Below are 21,925 nucleotides of genomic sequence, written 5' to 3' on the forward strand. Positions count from 1 at the left end.
CCCCCTCCCATGGAAACTAGGGCGGAAGCCGCGCGCGGGCGCGCACACGTCGCTTGGCTGGCAACCGATCGCGCATGCGTACTCGTGATCTACTAACTGCGCCACAGCCTTCACGGGCGAAATTTTTTATTTTGGCTCAGATAGTCCGATTGGATTTCAAAATGCGATTCAGGTGATGTGCTTTGAAGTAAATTTTGATTCGGATTTGGCTGGGCAACTGTGACAGCAAGGGGCGGCGACGCGCGCACAGGCCTTTGTTCTTTACCGCATCGCGCGACGATGGGAGGGGGGAATTGGGGAGAGGGAGTGGCCTGCTATAAAAACCTCCGCGCGCGCCCTGGTCGGCCATTCTGGGGTCTGTTAAAAGGTAAGTACGGTGTATCTCGGAACGTTATTGTGGGGAACGGCTAGGGTGGGGACAAAGGGGCATTACGTTAGGGTTATTTTTATTTTTCCCCTTCCCCGAATGCGTCTTAATTGGCGATTTTTAGTAAATGATTTGGCTGGCTGTACTGGAGGTAAATTGTCATAGCAAGACTGTTCTTAGCCGAATTCCCCCTAAAGGAAATATTACCCATTTAAAACCGAGCAACTTAATTTTAAAGGGACGTCTTCCCTTAAAAAGAAAAGGAAAAAAATGTCCGTCCGTCCCCCTGATGATCGTCGCGGCTTGCTCTAGTTAACAAAGGCAGCTTGTTATGCAACAGTTCAGTTTTATTGCTTGCTTTTTTCCCCCTCTGAGTTTAAATTCTTAAGCTTAACTTTGTGGTTTTTTTCTCTTTTCTTGTTATAGGTTTGGTTTGGCTTGAGACACCACCGTCGAACTTGCTCCGCGAAACAAAGAGAAAAATACCCCCACAATCTTGAGCCTCTGAGACGACACTAAAAAAGCCAGCTACATTTCAGATCGTCTGTATTGGGAAGCTGATAAAATTCTTTGTGACCTTGAAGGAGAACCGCCACTAAAAAACATAAAAAACAAAATTAATATTTAGCAACAACTTTCCCTGATTTTTTTAATAGGCAACTTTTTGTTATTTATTGACCATCCAAAAAGTTGCTATTTTTTTAAAAAATGAAAACCAAATATATTTTTTTCTTTAAAAACACAGCTTAATCCAAAAAAAGCTAAACCTTGAGGCGCTGTCGACGACAAAATTAATTGGATAGTAAGTGTCGCATTTTCAACCAACTGACCAAAAGAAAATTGGTCCGTGTCGAAGTGAGCTAATGGCACGAAGAAAAGACAAAAAATGGAGGGGAAGTGGGTTTTGTTTGAGGTGTTAACCCTTAAGACTCGGGCATTTTGTCACCTAAAATGCATATTTATAAGGAGCATGATGGTCTCTTAGAAAATCCATCATCTCCAGGACTTGTCAAGGGTTAATGAGCTCCCACATAATAGATGGTGGTGACTGAGCCATAAAGTACTACTTCTTTGTGTGGGAGACGTAGAAATGGAGCTAAATAAGCAATCTGTACATAAAGATTGCAGGGTAAGAGGCAAAGGGATGAAGAAAGCAATAACTTGGTTCTAGCCAGTAGTTAGCTTAAGATACAGGGTGATATGTCAGTATCGTCTATTTCTAAATTTGTCAATGTTAAAATGGTTGTGGGGTTTTTTTAGAAAAAAACTTGGAAGGTTTTATAATGTATATGTAAGTATGTAATGCTGCAAAAAATAACTAGCAATCTAAAAATAAAGATTGCAACATGACGGGAAAATTGTTTTAAACCACTCAATTTTTTTTATAAAAAAGCCAATTAAGAGTTCTCTGACTCAAATGAGGTCTAATGTTTTTAAAATGTTCATCCTATTTATTTCCCCTTGCTGCAATATGGCGGTGCTATTTTATCTTTTGTCCCTGACAAGCAGCATTGTATATTTCCTTTACAGGACCTTTCCATTCTAATGCCATTTTCTACCTCCCCCCAAGTGGAGGGTAAAAAGGGGGGGAGTGGGGTTAACCCTATAGTAGTGAATAATAGGAGGTTCTTTGAATCTCCGGCACGCTGGACAAGTTCCTTTCTCCCTCCCTCCCATCTGTATATGTTAAATAGGTTCTAGTGTATAGAACTGACATAATATGCTACAAATTGTGTATATGGTGGGGATTGTATTGCTATAGTTTACTCTTAATAGATTCTAAAGCCTCTTGCTTTTTTTCCTAATTGCCTGTGCTTCTAAAATGGCGTCGCAGCCTCTTTCCTTCCTCATGTACAAGAACCCACAAGGCTTGCTGGGCAGGGAGCTGATGTAAGCAGCTTGTAGTAAACTCCTCCCCCTGAATAGCTTGTGTTTGACGCCCCAAGCAAGCAGTCGTGAAATGGAGGAAAGGAGAGATGATGGGGGAGGGGAGAACGCCTTAACCTTCCCCTTCATCGCCTTTCTCAAAAAACGATCTAATGAAATTCCACTCCCACTTCATATATAGGAGGAGATCGTTAGATACAGCTTAAGTGCAAATTATGATCATAAATCCACGATGTGTTTTTTTAGGTTTCAACATCACATGAGCTTTGGATTTCAGTTATTTCTCCCATGTATGTCTTCTGTACTTGTATTAGGAATTTTTTTGTCAAGTGCTTCTGTTTAGTATCAGGCAGGCAAACTGTTTTGTCTCTTCTTTTCCCCCTTCCCTTTTTTCATCTCTTTAGGTTTCTTTGAGGGTGGGCTTGGTTGGGAAAGCATGTTCAATCAAATTAATTGCTGAGATGAAATGCTACCACTGGACCCCAAATCTTTTGCGAGTGTCAATGACACTTGCTGGAAAGGTTATAAAAGGGGGGGGTGTCTGCATTTTCTCTGGCCACATGCACACAGCTGGGGGAGGGGGTAAATCTTGTCTTAATTTGCCACATTCCACAGTTCCTGTACAATGTACTAGGAAAGAAGTTATCATTAGGAAAAATGGGAATCCAGCACTTGTATTACCTCATCAAAGGGAGGGGAACAGCCACAATTCCACCTGGTAAGCAAAATCTTTCTGGTATTAATTACATTTCACAACCTTCATTTCTGTTCCAGACCACTTTGTTTTATTTTTATTTTTTTGCTGCTGTTCTCTTCCATTGTCAGCGCCATGAAGTGACACCTTCTGATGCATGCAGGCTGTTAAGGGTGTTAAATGTTTGCCAATCTGCTTAGGACACTAATGTTTAAGTTGGTTAATTCCTTAAAACAGGAGGAATCTGGATTTTTAAAATGGGTCCTGCATGAACATCAAAGAGCATTTTAGAGATGCTGCCCTTGTGACTTCCCCCATTAAGCACTGGATCCTTTACTTTCTGTGGGGAATGTTTCACAAAGCAGAATTTAAATGCCTCCATCTACACCTCCGGTGGTAGCATTTCATATTGTAACACTCCCCTACCCCAAAGAACAAATGACACTCTTCTGGCTAGAAGTCTTTATAGCACTGAGGCACTTGTTATTTCACGTTGAAGAACATTGGAAAGTGCCCTATTAAGAAAGACGCCTATTGTCAGGTTAACTTGTATTTGGGAGTGGGGGATAGAATGAGGTAAGCTATATAATACAAGCTTCTGAACAAAATTAAACTTTGCAGAAAACAATTTCATCTCAAAATGCAAGTATTTGGTGGTGTTCAAATCGTGCACTGATTAAGTGGGCCTTTTAATTTCAAAATTAATACGCTCCATTAGAAGTGAAGTGATCTTAAGAGAATAATACATACTGTCCACAACAGTTAGGGATAACTAGCAGCATTGGTGCATCAAGAATAGTTCCTAATAAGCTTTAGATCTTTAAAGCACAACGGCAAATGTTCATATTGGTTCAGTAAAGACACAGAGTGAAAATTCCAGTACAGTGTGAGCTTTAAAGGTATAAATAAAAACTAGCAGTGTTGTTGAACTGCTACAATTCTATTTTAAAAGTTAAGGTATTTAGTTTTAAGATAAGCAGAGTGTTGGTGTGAGTAGCAGCCTTTCTGGAAGCACAATGGCTTAACTAGGAAGTTACCCAAACTAGTAAAAGTAAGGCAAGTAGTGTTGTGTAAGACTCCCCTTAAATCCATTGTTTGAAGGATTCCCTCTTTAAGGAAAAACAATGCTTTAGAATCTTTGTTGGCTTGGTATTCTGAAATTTCAATTCTGGAATCCTGGCAAAAGAGCTGCAGCCCAGTTAAGCATTATAAAGACCACGGGCTTCAGAAGTCTTGGCCTGTTTCCTTATGGCTTGGCTTCTCTGCCAAATGTTATGCCTACATTATTAGGTCAGCCATTGAGCTGGTGAGGCAATGAAATGTCACAAGACTTTGGGACAAGCTGGTTTAGATCCTGTGTGTGCATAGTGCAAAAACAACAGTCTGAAAAGCTGGCTCTTCCTTAGTGCCTTTCCCACAAGTCTGGCATTCTTTTTCTTCGTCTCTTAACTGCTGTCGAAGGAAACATGGACTAAGTTAGAACCTTTGCCTAAATTTGATGGGCAGTAGTACATGTAGTCTGGCCCCCTGCTTCCTGCACACTTTGTGAGGGAAAAGATATTCCCCTTTGAGAAAATCATTCTTAACTGGAAATTTTAGTGGGGCCAATTTCCATGTAAGTGTAATTAAGCTTGGTGTAAACTAGAAACCGGAGTGATTAACGTTTCCCGTAGTAGTTTTGGCAATTTGTCCATTCTTTTTAGGAAATTTATTGGCATTTATCATAATGCCATAAATTGGTCTGAAAGGTGTCGCAGGACTGCGGTCTCTGCAACAGCAGCCATGCAGCTTGAATTTAACAGGACCTATTTGGAAACAAATCCTCTCAACAGTGAGATTTACTTTCAAGTCTATCCAGGATTGCAGCATTTAACATTCCTCTCAAATCTTGGCTCCATCTAAAAAGCTGTGACATTAATTCAGGAGCTAACATAAAATGAAAGATCACTTGGATGCCATGAACTCCGTTGCCTAGAAAAGTCAGCATGAGCATCAAGCTAGGTGGTTTTGCTACTTCTATGTTAAAATGAGAACTGGCTTTTTGAATTTCGCACTTTGGAAATGCGGACCTCAAGTGGAATTGCTAGTCTGCTACCCATCAGTTTCCCCATACTTGCTAGAGTGGAAATTCAGCACACTACCATAGTGAACAGAGTACCTTTCATAGAAAATGAAGCAGACATACTTTTATGTGGAAGTGGGGGGTGATCTGGAAGCTTGCAATAAGCAACTATTACTTCAGTAATTCCCTTGGGAACACATTTATTTAAGACACTTTGCTAACATATATTAATAGAATTGTAGGATATGAAGATGTCTTAATTGGATTAAAATCCTGAGTCCATTCTCTAAAACTGTAAGTATCAAATGACTCTCCCTATGGAGTCCAATCCTGGAGAACTTATTTTCAGGACAATTGGAGCATTTGGGAGAGGATAATGCTGAATAGATGAGTAGACATGCTTAGCTTGTGGTTCCAGTATCAGCTGTATCTTCCTAGTTTGTTCTCCATCCAGTTTTTGACTTTCTGTGGTACAGCCTACATGTTACTTATGCTTCAGCAAGCCCAAACTCTGTAGTGTTTTGTAAAAAGATTGACAGGAGTCTGTGCAAGATAGCAAAGTAATACAATGGGAGCAAGTAGCTGTGAGTGATCGGCTTGCTTCTGCTTGTATGGCAGCAGTTGACACAAGGCATTCTTATAGGAGTGCCTTGTGGGGAACTGCTTCAGGTTTCTTGCATAATTTTATTTTCCAAATCCGTGCTTTTGGTTTAGATGTAGGGTGGAAGTTGATAATTTTTAACTTTACACAATTAATGAACATGGATGAAACATTTAAGTATTAATTCACAGTTGTCCTAATAAAAAAATGTGTTCTCTTTAGCAAAGGTACAACATGCTACAGTGTTTTTATTGCAAGTTTGAGTTTTTGCTGACACTTTAAATTACAGAGGCGTCAGATATTTGTATTTTTTAAAAACAAATAACCTGGCAATTTTTTTGCCCTTGACCTTTGATATACGCTATGAAAGTGGCATAATGTTTAATTTCTTTAAGGTTTGTATATGATCAAGGAACCAGTACATTTAACTGCCTAGTGTTATATCTGCATCTGGAAGCATTTCTAAGTGTGTGAAAAGTAGTGTTAACTGTTAAGGAATGAATGATGAGACCTACCTTTTTTATGTTCATCCGGCATTTTAGTATTTTTTGCCATTTTTGTGTTTTTTAAAATAGGAGTGGCATGCCTGAGTGCAGATGTATTTAGAATTTGTTCCGAATGGTGTTCTAAGTCTTAAATAAGACAGAATTATTTGAATTCCTATGTTTTCAGTCTGCTCTTTAAAAAGACGGCTTACCCTTTCAAGGTTTTTTAAAAACCAAATGAAGGCTTTGATCCTAAATGGCCCTTTATTTTATTCATATTTATTTTGGAAGGGGGGTATTTTTGTGGTTAGTAGTTGGAATCTGTTGCCTCTAGTTTGGAAGAAAAATACTTAAAATGCCAGCTGTGTTTCACACTGGATTTGTTTGCTTGGGTGCTACATAGTAGCTCTTGTGCCAAGTTGTAGTAAAATCGTGTCCCTATTTACAAATAATGTAATTGTATAGACTGGATACAAGCATAGTTGCTATTTCTGGTAAGATTATTGAGCCTTGGATTTATGTGCATGTTAATGAGTACAGGCACTAAAATCTTCCCCTGTGTGTCTTACTGGGAAGTACAGCATATATTTGAGGTTTAGTCAGCTACAGGAAGATTATCGGAGTATGCTGTTGTGGACTTGCCAGGATCTGACTTGGCCCTTATTTTTCTGAACGTGGATACAGCAATACTCATTCTTTTCTTAGCACATTAGAATTGTTTTAACTTTTGTATGGCTTTGTGGAGCCTGTTTCCTTGAGAACAAGTTCTGCAGTGTTGAAGTGTTACATGCATAGTTACTGTACAGGAAATGGAAACTTTGTGATGAGCATGGGTTTTGAATGTATCTTTACTAATCTTGAATGACTGAGAAACTCTTTTAACTCTTCAGTTTGTTGAGATGTTACAGCAATGTCTTGGTTAAATTGGTTATTTTACAGCTATGTAGTAGAGGAGATGGTCAGAGTTGCAGAGAAAAGCTGGCAGTATGAGATTGAGAGCTGTGAGTCATAATTAGAAATAAGAATAATTTGGCTAAAATTATATCTTGAAATCAAACATATTGCCATTTTCATAGCGTTCTTTTTCAGAATCTCATTATGTACCTTGGAGCATATGATGGGTTTCAACTTGTTTCTAAGCTGTTCAAGTAGTTTGCTGCCATCATATTCCCTACTCTAACTTTTTAAATTTACAGCAAATACATGTACCCCAGCCCTTGGTAAATTGCCTCTCTAAACCCTAATCCTTGCAGGATTCTATTACAGGATGTGTTGCTTTGAAAACTTATTTCAAGTCACCATCTAACACAGATTACTTTTCAGAGAATTGACTCTTAATCTGTCATCAGTATTTTGTGGGGCAGCTTCTGTACAAAAATAATTATATGGCATTTGTAATCCTAATACTGTAGCTTTGTGCATATACAGGGAAATGACATCTTTTTTGAAGGAGGAACTCAAGATTAATGTTCTTTATATGGGGGGGATGTAATTCATAGCAGCTGAAAGCTCAGCAAACGGGACCTGTGAGATCTTCAAAGTGTCATGGCATAAATTTAAGAACCTAGAACCGATTTTATCAGAAATAAGAAGGTGCTAGCTCATGAAAGCTTGTGCCATAATACATATGTGCTATTTTTTCTGAGGTGTCACTGGGCTTTCTCATAAATGTGGCACTTTACCCTGGAGCCTAGTAAACCCTGATTAAGGTCAGTGTCATACTGCTCCTTAGGGGACTTAAAATTACTTGCATTACTTTACATCTAATGTCCAACTTTAGCACAATATAGAACAGAGTACTTGACTAATATACCTAAATTCATGCATGAAATGGATGTGGGGAACAGGGTCACAAACCCATAGCTATGGAGCCTGGAAAGTTGAGAGTGGACTGTTCTATAGAATTACCAGTCTCACAAGGTATGTAGTGCACATTGATACTTTAAAAAGATGGCCCTTTTAAACAATGTGGTTTTCTGCTGGGCTGCAACTTTATAGTCCATCTTTGTAGCGGATCGAATGGCAACAAAAGGAGAGACACTCAAACACAGGCATGGAACACCAACTAGTTAAACATACTACTTCAGTTCTCCACATCACAGATGTAGGTGTTCTTGGGGTGCCGTGGTACTGCTTGCAAGGCCAGGGAGGTTGGGCGGACTGAAGTTGCTGAAATTGTACATAAGTAACATGCATATTTTTTGAATTTCTCCTGGGAATGTAGTGCTGGAAATTGCCAGATTGACAGCTCTGGAGACTGAAGTCCTCTCTTCACCGCCACAACAGGCTGAGCCCAAGCAACATCAGTGCAAGTCTTCGTCTCCAGTGTATTGCTGCCTTGCATGTGAAAGGCCATATTGTGGGGTGAAAGGGGGAGTTCAGTCTCCAAAGCCCACTTGGTCATTTGGCCTATCCACTACAGGGTGAATTCACAAACATGGACCTTGAATGCAAATGCTTCAGAACTGGACTGAAGCCACACAAAAAGATCTTCAAGCAACCACAAGCTGGTAACACCTTCCAATCTCCCGCTCAGTTGCCCAGCTGTCCTTGGATTTAATTTTCCATCATATGAGTGCATAATACCCTATTGATTATCACCAACAATGGACTAATTTTTTAAAATAACCAATTTCAAGGATCTAGAAGAATGTAGGAGCTCTCCTGGACCCTATTGATTTAGGTGAAAATCTCAGTCATTGGGAAAAAAAGCAGGTCTATGAGAAGATCTGGGTTTTGTAGTCTAGTCCTGTATTTAAAAACAAAAAACCAAACTTGAAACCACACTTGCTGGGAGATAATGCCTCCACAGAAGGCAGCTCGAGTCACCAATCCAATTTCACATTGAGAGTGAACACAAAGGTAGTTTTAGTCTTCCAGGCAGCTACATATATTAATATGCTTCAGACTTATTCAATTAGAGTACATTTTTCAACGCAGACAGTTGCTACTGCACCAAACTTGCAAGGATTTAAGGTGCTTCAGAATGCATACTGTATTGCCATAAGATAACTGACATTTACATAGATGCAATCCTGTTGCTGATTGGCATCTGAGCCTGATCCAGTAGAAAGATGCTCAGCAGGTTGCTACAGGCTACCTCTTTGAACAATTTCAATAGCTAGCACACTTCTTGATGCAACTAGCTGTCCTTGCAAAGAAGATAGAAAAAGGGGAAGCCCCAAATCTTAACATTAAATTGGCATCTACACTGCCTCTCAAAGTAAGATTTGTGTTGGTCAAGCATACATGGTATTCTTTCAGAGACTAATAAACCATGATGTGAAGAAGAGACTGTCTTGACTCGGGCATGATTTTGTACCTGCAAGTTCCTACATTGGCTACCAGACGTTAGCTGTTAAAAACATAAGCTGCTCTTGGTTTAATTGCAGGGGGCACAGCTGGTGCCCTGCACAGTCTCAAAGCAGCTGCCACCCATAATATGCGTGAGAGAGACAGCCATTCACTGGATCAGATTTAACCTAAATTGGCATCCCTTGCTACAATTTAGCTCATTTGCTACCCATGGTAATGTACTGCCCTGTGCTTTGGGGCCTTGACAATTAGCAGCTATATAGTATAACCTGACTGGCCATTAACGTTGCGAAGTACATTAAACGTTAGGGGAAGTTGCCAGTAAAAGAAGTTAGCATGACTCATGAACATCTTCAGGTAGCTTTTACCATAAAGCTTGCACATCCACTGACAGCCCCCTTTGCGTGTTGGCAGTGTAGAAATGCTCATGGCCATGGGCTTTCTTAACCACACAGCTTTAACTCTGACTTACACAGAATATACCATGGGAACTCTGCTTTCTGAGCATAGCAACTTGATGAGCCCTTGCCTCAGAAAAGGGGTGGTGCACTTGGCTGTGAAGTAGCTGATGACCCCCGCTGACTTCCATGGAATATAGGACCTTTCCAAAAATTTGGGAAAAACGCCTATGAGTGCCTGATTTTGCTACTCTTGGCAATACAAGTGCTGTGGGTTAATGAGAGAGTTGAGTGTACAACTGAAGGTGCTAGTATTATAATAATAAAAGGAGGTTGCTACTCCTTTTACAATAATGGCAGTGGAGAAACGAGAGATGGCCCTTGGATCTTGCTTGGCTGTTTCCTGATATGTGAGACAATGGACAATCTAAGCTGCTTAGGTCCAAGAAGCCTTTGTGTGACCCAGTGAAACAATTGCATCAAAGCAACTGTTGCAAATGCTCATTCAGAGCCCTTGCCCATTTTAAATGGGTGTGCTCTTCTGTGTGCTGTATTCCTGTAAAACAAATACTTGGCAGTGAGAGTGGATGTCAGAAATGTTACCACCAGTAAAACTAAATTCTGGTATATTGGCCCTCAAGACTTCTCGTGAAGTTTTATATTTTAGCCTGGCTATATCTTCCTGAATTATCTACAGTGTTCTTTCTAGAGTCAGGCCTACATTTTCCAGTACTGTATGAATAATCCTGCCTTTAAGATAGGAGAGGAGAAACTTGAGTTGTGCTCCTGTGTGCCTGAGAGTGTTCCCCACTGAACTGTAAACTTGCGTAGGATTGTGCTGTGAAATTTGTAAAAGTTAAAAAATATTAACTTGAAATTAAATGATATTAGTAGGGAAGAACTCACAGAACATTAGGTAGAGAGACATTTGTTGTGACTGAAATATATGAGACTCGGACTGCATGTGGCAAAACACTAATTTTTTATTTTTTTAAAAAAAGGCTTCTTCCAGTTTGAAACAAAATATATTGTAATGGCCTGCATATTTCACCAACACTTGTTCAAAGGTCATGGTGATCAACAAAATGGCAAAAAAATATCAGTACACAGGATAGCATTTCTTCACTGTTTCTCATTGTCTTTCACCATCTCTTTGCTTACCGATCCTTTTTATTTTCCAAAGCTTATATGATTGAGGAAGCTGCTTGTTGGCTCAAAGAATAGGATAACTCTTCAATGCAAATCTTGATCCTTTCTCTACACTGTACATTGAATCCTGAGAACTTTCTCTAAAGAGGAAACATGATAATACTTTGCACTTACTAGAATTGAAAAATACCCCTTGAAATTTTCTCACTTTTTTTCTAAGAAAAGGTGTAGTTTTAACTGTTTTGAGGAGTTAGAACTAACTGTAGTATGCTCCTTTTCTCCTGTATTTTATCAGAATATCCAACCATGGGTTCCAGACCGATAGACCCAAAGGAACTCCTGAAAGGACTGGACTGTTTCCTTGGCAAAGATGGAGAAGTCAAAACACACGAAGGAATCACTAAAATTTTCAAGTAGGTTTTTAGTGTTAAGGGTATAATTGAAAGGCTTGTTGTGACTCCAAAAAGTGATGGCTTACTAAAACCTTACGTTGTACATGCAATGTAAGAACCCTCCAGCATAGTTTACAGTCGTTCAGCTATGGCTGGCATCCCCAAACTTGGCCCTCCAGATGTGTTGGGACTACAACTCCCACAATCCCTAGCTAATAGGACAAGTGGTCAAGGATGATGGGAATTGTAGTTCCAAAACGTCTGGAGGGCCGAGTTTGGGAATGCCTGAGCTATGGGATAATTTAATGGCCCATCAAGAGAGGGTTGTTTAAGCTGGCATCCCAGTGGCAATCATGTCCTTGCACAGGCTTCCTCAACCTTGGCCCTCCAGATGTTTTTGGCCTACAACTCCCATGATCCCTAGCTAGCAGGACCAGTGATCAGGGATGCTGGGAATTGTAGTCTCAAAACATCTGGAGGGCAGAAGTTGAGGAAGCCTGTCCTTGCATATAATTCTGAAAACTAAGTCAACTTACCGGGTGAGCCGGAGTTGACAGAATTTGAATTCCCTTCTCTCAACAAATCTATCTGTGTGTGTCACCCCACCCCATTGAAAAAACTCCCTTTTCCTTACAAATGTTATCTGGTGACTTCATACACAGTCTCATCCTTTGGGTGGCCTGCTTGCTGTAGTAGTTAATACTTCCCTTTTCTTAAATTTTAGCTTGATGAAAGATGCACAGAAGATGGTCAGTCGCTGCATCTACCTGAACATCTTGTTGCAGACCAGAACACAAGACATACTCTCAAAGTAAGGGCTTTTGAATGCTTCTAGTGAGTAGAATTGGTCTGCTAGTTCCAGAGGCAGAGGGGAGTTCTGTGTGGATTAAGGGGCTGGGGTGGACTTGTGACTCGTGTCGCCACATCCAGCAAAATAAATATGGTTTCTGTAATTACGGGTGCCACTGAATTGTCCAGTCACTCACTTTGCTTTGTGGTGTTTTGCGTTTTATGTTTTAACCCACCCTGTGGTCTCTCGATGATACATAAACAATAAATAAATACTAATAGTTAGCAGGGTGAGCCTACCTGCATTCAGGATATTCATATCCCTGCTTTGCTTTTGCCTGTCTGTCCGCCTCCCAGTTAGTCTTACAAATCCTAGGCACTCATTGAAACCGTCTAGGTGAGCAAAACACTTGCCTCAATGAAGTGTGTTCCCCTCTTTCTGCAGATTCATCAAGGTTGGTGGCTACAAGCTTCTCAACACGTGGCTGACTAGTTCAAAAGCAGCGAATAACGTGCCCCTCCTGCAGCAGATTCTGCTCACCCTGCAGCACTTGCCCCTTACTGTGGATCATCTGAAACAAGTTAGTCAATGAAACCGCTTTGGGCGCGGCTCTTCAGACTTGCCCTTCTGTAGTCTCGGGGCAGCAGAAATGCTCTGCGGCAAGGTGGGTGGGCCAGGAGGGTTTGGCCTTTTTCTCGGGATCGCACACGTTTCCCAAAGCCAAGATCCCCTGGGTGCAGTAGTACAGCAACCTGACAAGCATTGTTTCAGCCTTGTGTTTTGCTTGATGTGATAACATCCTGTTTTTCCCTCCCACCCTTTCTATTTCAGAACAATACTGCCAAGCTAGTCAAGCAGCTCAGCAAGACAAGTGAGGATGAAGGTAAAAACCTGTTCCCTGGACCCTTGTAGAATTCTGATACATGGCCTCTTATGGGCTGCACCCTTACATTCATTATCACTATATTCCAGCTCATTCATGCTTATGTCTCTCTCCTTTACAGAGCTTCGCAGGCTGGCTTCAATACTGGTCAGCGACTGGATGGGTGTCATCCGCTCCCAGAGTAGCTCTCAGCCTACAGGTGAGTAACTCTGCGCTGTCTCACAGATGCTTACCTTAAGTTTGTAATAGCCAAATCTGGCTGTTAACCGGCCTCACCCTTCAGAACTAAGAACAAGTGTTTCCCAAATTTGGGTCTCAAGCTGTTTTTGGACTACAACACCCATCATCCCTAGCTAGCAAGACCCAGTGGTCAGGGATGATGGGAATTGTAGTCTGAAAACAGATGGGGATTCAAGTTTGGGAAACACTGGATTAGACCAAAGAGATTGGTATATGCACACGTTGTTTAAAGCAGGTACAAACAGTGATGAAATCTCCCTTAGCTACATCCCGAAAGGGCCAGGAAGTATTCCGACTTTAACCCTTCTGACCTTCATTCTTCCTTGCAGAGCGAGACAAGAAAAAGCGGAAGGAGGAGAATAAAGGCAAAACACCCATTCAGGAGAAGCCTCAGGAGGCCAAATCGGAAACGAAGCCCGAAGAGACCCCTGAGAAGAAGAAAGAAAAGCCAAAATCTCTCCGCACTACAGCGCCCAGCCATGCTAAGTTTCGTTCCACCGGTAAGTGCAGGCATAGTCATGCTTAATGAGCCAGTATGGTGTAGCATTTAAGAGTGTTAGACTAGGACCCTGGGAGAGCAGAGTTTGAATCCCAACTCAACTGTGGAGCTCATGAGGTCACCTTGGGCCAGTTGCAGCCTCTCAGCTTAGCCCCACCCCACAGAGTTTTTGTGAGGATCAAATGGGGGGGGGGAGAACTGTGTCTGCCACTCTGAGCTCCTTGGAAGGAAAGGTGGGATATAAATGTAGCCAACAAAATAATACGTTTTTGAGCAACAATACATTCTAGAAACAGCTGGCTTACAGTCTTGGATAGGCGGGCATTCCATACTTGCAGAACCTATTCTGGGATTATCGCAGTTGTTGTTGGAAACAGTTATGACACATGAATGTTGCCGTTAACTTGCAGGGCTGGAAATGGAGACTCCATCCCTCCCTCCCGTAAAGAAAACTGTCAGTGCTGCAGTAACCTCAGACAAATACAACTTGAAGCCAATACCACTGAAGAGACAGAAGTAAGTCCTTGGATCCTAATGATGACTTCATCTCATTGATCTTAACTACTTGTCGATTGGAGGGTCTCAACCTAGCATTGGGAAAGCTTTAATTATTCCTGTTGAGCCAGCATTTTCCTAAGTTGTAACATCAACTCTTTCAGGAGGCGGGAGTTGATGGTGACAGGGAGGCCCCTTATTTGTTATCTGTAGTGAATGAGGTGTAATAGTTGGAGAAAGTGGCTTAAGCCGTTCTGTTCACCAGTTTTTAGATATGCTGGAGCAAGGAAGTTTGGAATAGTGATAGGGCAGAATCTGAGTTCACACCGCCCTGGGATCTTCTGATAAAAGGGTGGGCTATAAATTGGATAAATAACAACAACAGGGACCTTCATTAGACGAGAAAAGTATGCAATTTGTGTCAAGTGAACTACAAGAGATACAAACTCCTGAAACTGGGCCCCCTCCTCTTTTAACTGACTGTGTGCCTTTTCCTCCTGCAGCACATCTACTCCCATTGCAGAAAACCCACCTGCTGAGAAGAAATACAAGCCCCTCAATACCACCCCTAACACTACCAAAGAGATTAAAGTCAAGATCATCCCCGCACAACGTAAGCTTCTCAAAAAAAAAAAAGTAATGGTTGTTCACACCATTGTGTCTTACCCAGGTTGTCCCAGGTAGAAAATGACCTATGGAGTAACATGCACTATAGAGGCAGCTCGAATGCCAGCACTCTGACCTTTCTCATGAGTGAGGCTGTTGTGACTGCTGAATGTTTCCGAGGCTGCAGACCTTGCCATGCTTGCTTGAGAGTAGCTCCACTGAGCACGGTGGGGCATCTTCTGACTAAACACACTCAGGATTGCACTGATGAGGGACTTTGATTACAGAATTGCTTTCAACCCGTTTTTCTCCATTTGTCCCCAGCTATGGAAGGCTTGGGCTTTTTGGATGCCCTAAACTCTGCCCCTGTCCCAGGGATCAAGATCAAGAAGAAAAAGAAAGTTTTGTCTCCAACTGCAGCAAAGGTGAGAGGAACCTATTGTTGTTGTTAATAATAATAATAATAATAATAATAATAATTTATTTATACTTTGCCCCTCTGGCTGGGTTTCCGCAGCCACTCTGGGCAGCTCCCAACAGAATGTTAAAAACACGATCAAACATTAAAAACTTCCCTAAACAGGGCTACCTTCAGATGTCTTCTAAAGTCATATAGTTGTTTATTTCTTTGGCATCTGATAGGAGGGTGTTCCACAGGGCAGGCACCACTACCGAGAAGGCCCTCTGCCTGGTTCCCTGTAACCTCACTTCTTCCAGAAGGCCCTCAGTGCTGGACCTCAGTGTCCGAGCATGAACGATGGGGGTAGATGTATCAATATGTATATTGAATTGATGCCCAAGGCCCCGACTTCCCCTACTGTTAACACCGTATCTGGCAATTAACTAAATATTGGTTTGGGGTGTGTTTCTCAATCTTCAGTCGAGCCCCTTTGAAGGGAAGCCAGTGCAAGAAATGAGTGCCACCAAGCCAGCTTCACCAGAGCTTGCCCCTGCATCAGAGCCAATGGATGTGGATAGACCTGGCACCCCTGTACCAGCTGTGGAGGTTCCTGAGCCAATGGAGACAAGTAAGGAATAGCAGGAGGGAAGGCACATCCAGTGTAACTGTGTGTGTGTGTGTGTGTGTGTGTGTACATGGAGCAGAGCATTTTACCCAATGTAGTGCTGAGCTTGTCCAGGAAGCCTTCACCATCTTGAAATTGCTGTCTCAAAGCGAGATCCTGAGCAGCTAGTGCATGGTGTCTAAAAGGCAACTGGCCTAAGGGATATACATGGCATCTGAAACAGGTTAGGGGTTTCTCTGCCTCTTCCAGCCCTGGTATTCGAAGCAAGCGATGTCTCTTCAGCTCTGTTGCTGAGCTTGCATGTGGTTGTGCTTTTGCAGGCTCCTCTGAGCAGGGTGGATTGCTGGACTCCAAACCAGCTGATAGCCCTGTCGACTCAACCCAGCTGACAAAGAAGGGCAAGAAAAAGAAGACTGTGAGCTGGCCTGAGGAAAGCAAGCTGCGGGAGTATTTCTACTTCGAATTGGATGAGACAGAGCGAGGTGAGTGCCCTGTTCTGGAGAGAAGGTTTGTGCAAATAAAAGGAATTGGAATGCGAAAACACACATGCCCAGCCCAGGGATTCCTTCTGTAATGGCTAAGTCACAAGGCCACGTGGCAGTGAAAACAATTATTTTGGGCACTCTTGGTTTTCCACCAAGGGTTTCTTTGCAAGCAGTAATGTCCAGGGTTTATTTCTTTGTTGAATTAAAGCTTTGATATTCAGGAACTGAGGGTCCTCTAGGCTAACATATATTGTTTGCTGTAGGAAAATTTGGAGCTTCTCTGTTGTGCCGATCAACAGAAAAGATTGGTTTTCCCTTTCAAGAAGTTGGTGTGGGAAGGCAATAATGAACCTTCAGTGTTGGCACACGAGGGTCCCTAGTTGCATTGTTAAAAAGAGTTTTGCCAGATCTTAGTTTAAGCTGACCTGTCTGCTCTGTCCTCACAGTCAATGTGAACAAAATCAAAGACTTTGGCGAGGCTGCCAAGCGAGAGATGCTGAAGGATCGTGAGGCCTTTGAGACAGCACGTCGGCTCAGTCACGATGCCATGGAGGAGAAGATCCCCTGGGTCTACCCAAAGCCCATTGACTTGCCTTCTCCACTGGTTCAGCCTGGAAGCGGGAGCCAGGAGAAGTTCACCCAGGCTGAGCGCGAGAAAGGCATTTTGCAGGAAATCTTTCTCTCCAAAGAGAGGTAGGTGAACTCCAGCAAACTTGCTGACGTGTGCATTTTGAGCACTTGAGACCCTGGGTTAGATCCCCGGCATCTTCAGCAGATGAATTCCACACTGAATATAGGACACAGAAACTAGATGGAATACGGAACTGACTCTATAGGCGATGCTCTAATTGTAACAAGGATTCAGTCATGTATCCTGGAAGACAGCAGTGGAGAAACCGTACTACTACTGAGAATTTAGAAGAACTAGTGACATGGTTGAGAGAGGCAATTCCACGGCTAGTCCCATTTTGGGGAGGGCCTGGACAATTATTGCTCGATCTTCCCATTTCTTCTGCAGTATCTGGGCTCTCTCAACAGTTCTCACCATGCTTTTCCTCTCAGTGCTCCCATGTGACAGGAGAAGGACCTTTATTACGTAGGGCACTAGGTGAACTGTCCAGACTTGGCTGGGGATTTCAAGTCTCTTGGCTTCCCTAGTTTCAGGCTTAGCAATCTTAATTTAGGCAAGGCTTTATCCCTCTCTTCTCTCCCTGTATTAAATCCAGACCAATGTTCTCTCTCCCTAGTGTTCCCGACAGTCCTCATGAACCTGACCCAGAGTCCTATGAGCCAGTGCCGCCCAGGCTCATTCCTCTGGATGAGGTAAGTGCTTTCCCACTTTGTTGGTTTCCAATCCCCTGCTTTGAGCAGAGGAAAATAAATAAATAAATAAATAGTAGCTATAACAGGAGTGGGAGTTGATAGCCAGGGCTAGTCTTGCAACTGTGCAGCAGGCCAATATTTTATTTTATTATTTTTAAAAGCGGGACACTTGATAGACAAAAACTTCTAGATTCCCTGTGCTAAGAAAGCATATTTTAGAAAGGGACCCCCAAAACCCTGTGCTCTATGCCTATTTCCCCCTCTCTCTGTGTTGGTTTCCCTTCTGTGTAGTGGAAACAAGCTGGAGAAGGGGAATATTTTGGATCAGAAGCACAGCCGATCTCCCCTGGGCTAGAACAGCCGGCTCTCCCACCCACCTGCCCCGTCTCCCTGGGTTTGAGCAGCCAGCTCCCCAGCAGCCAGCCTCTGCTGACTCCTTCTGTCTCCTCTGTCACCTCTCTCAGGAATGCTCCATGGATGAGGCTACCTACGAGGAAAGACTCGACCCAGCCACCGCCTCGCAGTCTCCGGACGGAGCTGGGGGCTCGAAGCTGCCCCCGGTCCTGGCCAACCTCATGGGCAGCATGGGGGCAGGCAAGAACCCGCAGGGCCCCAACCCCAACTCCTCCATCAACGTGCAAGAGATCCTCACCTCCATCATGGTAACTAGAACTGCCACATTGCAGTCTTTTGAACAGCAGAAAACCAACCACAGCTGACCTGGCCTGCCATGCCTCCTTCTCACCTGCCTCCTTTGTAGTTGAGAAGCCAAATTTCTGCTGAACCCATTTTACCGACACCTTCAAATAGGTGCAGAGACCAGAATCTTCCTCCTCCTCCTCTTCCCCTCATGAAATAAAAAGAGCAGGAGACTATCCCACGCTGCGCCAGGAAGAGAAGCTGATAAATGGGATTCTGTCCTGAAACCCATTTTCTGGTGCCTTCCTTTGCGCAAAACCGGAGTAGCTCACCTGCCCCAGCTAAGCAGAGGTGTACGCAGGACCAGTGTAGCCAATGGGGACAGGGTAGGCCAAGGCTGCAGACCTCCTTTCTAATCCCATGGTTTATCTTCCCCATTTATTGCAGGGTGGCTCCAACAATCACAAAACAGAAGAGCTGCTGAAGCAGCCAGATTACTCCGACAAGATCAAGCACCTGCTGGGCAACCTGCAGGGTCAGCCTGGACCAGGTCCTTCAGGAGGTGAGTTGGTTTCATTTGGCACCTTAATCCTTCTGCCCCCCCCCCGAAAAAAAATGTTGAATAGGCCTTGCTGTTTCCATCAGCTGTCCTCCCAGATATGCAACACGGTTCTTCCGTACGAGTCTGTTGCATAAGGCTCCATAGGGCTGCTTCCCCCCCTCCACTTTAAAATGGAGGCCTAAGGCAAACTAAGGCCCGGGGGCCGGATCCAGCCCAATTGCCTTCTAAATCTGGCCCACGTTAAGTAAAGGACTAGGTGGCCCATCCAAGGGAGGACGTGCTAAAGCTTTGTGTTCGAATTCCAGGCTTACAGTGGCCAACGGGTTGGGTTTAGCCTGGTGGTTATGTAGAGCAGTTTCTCTCTCCTTTCTTTTCCTTTTTTCTTTCATATACAGCTGTTTTTCACTGTTTAGCGTTCCTTCTCCTTTGCGTTGGGACTCCATTAACAGTTCCTTTGTTCTCCTTATAGTTCCTCACGGACTGCTTGCAACAGGGCCTGGTCCAGTCCCCAACGGATTTCCCCCAGGGCCCAAAAACATGCAGCTCTTCCCTCCTGTAGTTCCAGGACCTATGCCTGGTAAGTAGAGATGGGTTCTTCCTAAAAAGAAAAGGCCGACATGGAATCATAGAATCATAGAGCTGGAAGAGGGAGCATGAGAATCATCTAGTCCAACCCCCTGCAATGCAGAAATCTTATCAACTGATCTATCCCTGGAATTGGAGGGTGGGGGTGGGCATGCCGTATTCCTGGGAAACCATTGTCTGTTGTGTTTCTTTGGCTAAACCCAAAGGCATGCTCATTGTGCTCCTCTTCTGTCTTCCCCAGGACCCCACGGAGGTCCTGTCGGTCCTAACATGCCTCCCGGCCCCGGCGTGCCCAGCGGGCCTCGAATGATGGGCCCACCCCCTCCGCAGTGTAATGATGGCTACTGGGACCCTCCCGATGGTGGCATGCGTGGTGGGCCCCACGGAGGCATGAGAGGCGGCAGCCCTGGTCCGGGCCCTGGCCCCGGCCCTTTTCACCGTGGGCGAGGTGGCAGAGGCGGAGAACCCCCTTTCCGTGGACGAGGCGGCAGGCGGAACGGCGGCCCCCCTAATGGTAGGGGTGGCCCTCCCAACAACAGCATGGGCGGTGGCCATGGAGGGGGACATGGCGGTGGCGGCCACGGAGGGGGACACAGCAGCGGCCACGGAGGTCACGGAGGAGGGGGCCACCCCGGGGACCACGGCCGGGGCCACCCCGGGGACCACGGCCGGGGACATCCTGGCGGTCATCCAGGGGACCACAGCAGGGGACATCCAGGTGGTCATCCAGGGGACCACGGCCGGGGATATCCAGGGGACCACGGCCGGGGACATCCGGGGGACCACGGCAGGGGACATCCAGGGGACCACGGCAGGGGACATCCAGGGGACCACGGCAGAGGTCACCCAGGGGACCACGGCTGGGGGCACGGAGGCGGCCATGGTGGAGGTAAATACTGGAAGTTTTCAAGTGCTCTTCCCTTGATGGGGCGGGATTTGCAAAGGTGTCAGCCCAGCATGCAGTTTTACAGGGAGGCAAGCAGCTGCTAAAGGGGGGGGAAGCAAAGGGGTACAGAAATGTTTGAATACAGATTGTCTATCTGCTTTGTCTTTGGCCCCTAAAACAGATTCTTCAAATCTAACAATGCTGAATTGGGCATACATTTACTTTTAATAGCATGCTTTCTTTCGAAACTTGTTTTGCCATCTTCGGTTATTTGTGATGCATCGCATTCTGGGTCTGCGGGTGGCTGGGGTGTAACAGCATGTTGAGGGAAGGGATGCATGCAAAGTTGCCCAAACTTCCTTCCCGCCGTGGCTGACTGCCCTGTCCCTTCCCTTTCGCCTCGCAGACAGGTCGGAGCGTCCCGTTTGCCGTCACTTCACGATGAAAGGCAGCTGCAGGTACGAGAACAAGTGTGCCTTCTACCACCCTGGCGTCAACGGGCCGCCCTTGCCCTAGTCGCAGGGCCCCGGGCCCCTCTCCCCAGCTCTTCTTAACTGTGGTATCAGCACACATTCCCATGTCACGGACTCCGGGACTTGAACCCCAACTCTCGAGACTCATGCTGCATCCACCTTTTTATGGCTTCTGTGAGGCCCTTTAAACGTTTGGGGCAAGGGGCAGTCGACCACTCTCCCCTCTGCTGCTACTGATATGAACTGCCACATCCCCCCAAAAGAGGAAACCACTGGGAGAGACACCTTCTCCGTCTGGTCTGTGGAGCGATGAGGCCACCCATGGCTGTGAAAGCACAAGAGACGTCAGGGCAGGATTTTTGAAAAAGCCGACCGACCTGTGTAAATACCCCTGTGAAAACCAGCAAAGGAAGAGGAGGCACTGCAGCTATGAAAGGCCTGCCTGGGCTGGGCCGTATTCCACCACAGGTTCCCAGGAACCAGGCCTGCACTGAGGACTTCGCTTTTCGTCCAGCAGAACAGCTGGCCTCCGCAGGCAAACGCTGCTCTTTTAAGAACATGCATGTGAGGCAGGGCGAGAAGCAGCTGCTTATGGATTATTCTGCGGTTGACGAATCTACTGCCCTGGTTGAAGGCCCACTGGGAGATGGGGGAATTCCAGTAGTTGCCACTTGCACAATACCTTACTGGTTCCCCATCCTCTCCCCTTTGTCAAATCCTCCCAACTGGCTGCAGAGATGCGGTTTCCTTTGGTGCTATGTTCTGTCATTAGGGGAAACCTACAAACTGTTTTCTATGAAAACTCAACCTTGACTCTAATGATTTAGGGGGGTAATTTTTGTTTTCCTGATTTATGTTGTTTGTTGTGGGTTTCTTATTTTTCCTTTTTTTTTTAAGTGTCTCACAAGGTGTTGGCTTGTCATTACATCTTATGTCTCCCCTTCTCCTTGAAGTGGGTGCAGCCGCCCCTCTCCTGAGGGGAAGGAAATGTCTCTTTTCTCTAAGTTTTGTATATTTTGTACATTAGTAATAAACATGGTGGGAAAATGAGTTATCTAATTTAACACTTGTCGTCTGGGCTGGC

At 44.4% G+C, this 21,925-nt stretch overlaps 1 protein-coding gene across 5 annotated transcripts; it reads left to right on the plus strand.

Annotated features, from left to right (window-relative positions):
• The first annotated feature begins 88 nt into the window (after nt 1-88).
• On the plus strand, nt 89-21,905 carry PPP1R10 (protein phosphatase 1 regulatory subunit 10). 5 transcript variants are annotated; one of them, XM_033141557.1, is made up of 20 exons: nt 89-172; nt 794-1,169; nt 11,254-11,371; nt 12,075-12,161; nt 12,585-12,720; nt 12,972-13,023; nt 13,145-13,222; nt 13,593-13,763; nt 14,173-14,278; nt 14,761-14,870; nt 15,188-15,288; nt 15,744-15,891; nt 16,209-16,370; nt 16,820-17,066; nt 17,621-17,696; nt 18,161-18,358; nt 18,783-18,897; nt 19,367-19,474; nt 19,724-20,371; nt 20,775-21,905. In XM_033141557.1, the coding sequence occupies exons 3-20, from the start codon at nt 11,265-11,267 to the stop codon at nt 20,882-20,884; spliced, it is 2,760 nt and encodes a 919-aa protein (XP_032997448.1). In that variant the 5' UTR covers nt 89-172; nt 794-1,169; nt 11,254-11,264; the 3' UTR covers nt 20,885-21,905. The 5 variants fall into 5 exon arrangements, with proteins under 5 accessions (XP_032997448.1, XP_032997451.1, XP_032997452.1 ...); XM_033141560.1 differs by having other exon boundaries at nt 19,724-19,996; XM_033141558.1 differs by lacking the exon at nt 89-172 and adding an exon at nt 281-367.
• Nucleotides 21,906-21,925: the final 20 nt, after the last annotated feature.

Source organism: Lacerta agilis, chromosome 2 (genome assembly GCF_009819535.1).
Source record: "Lacerta agilis isolate rLacAgi1 chromosome 2, rLacAgi1.pri, whole genome shotgun sequence".
Classification (NCBI taxonomy): domain Eukaryota; kingdom Metazoa; phylum Chordata; class Lepidosauria; order Squamata; family Lacertidae; genus Lacerta; species Lacerta agilis.

Bases quoted from the DNA above. Each gene is read 5' to 3' on its own strand.
- PPP1R10 (XM_033141557.1), top strand. From the start codon at position 11,265: ATGGGTTCCAGACCGATAGACCCAAAGGAACTCCTGAAAGGACTGGAC. The intron at 14,871-15,187 runs GTAAGCTTCTCA...ATTTGTCCCCAG, and splicing joins CAAGATCATCCCCGCACAAC to CTATGGAAGGCTTGGGCTTT. The intron at 16,371-16,819 runs GTGAGTGCCCTG...CTGTCCTCACAG, and splicing joins ATTGGATGAGACAGAGCGAG to TCAATGTGAACAAAATCAAA.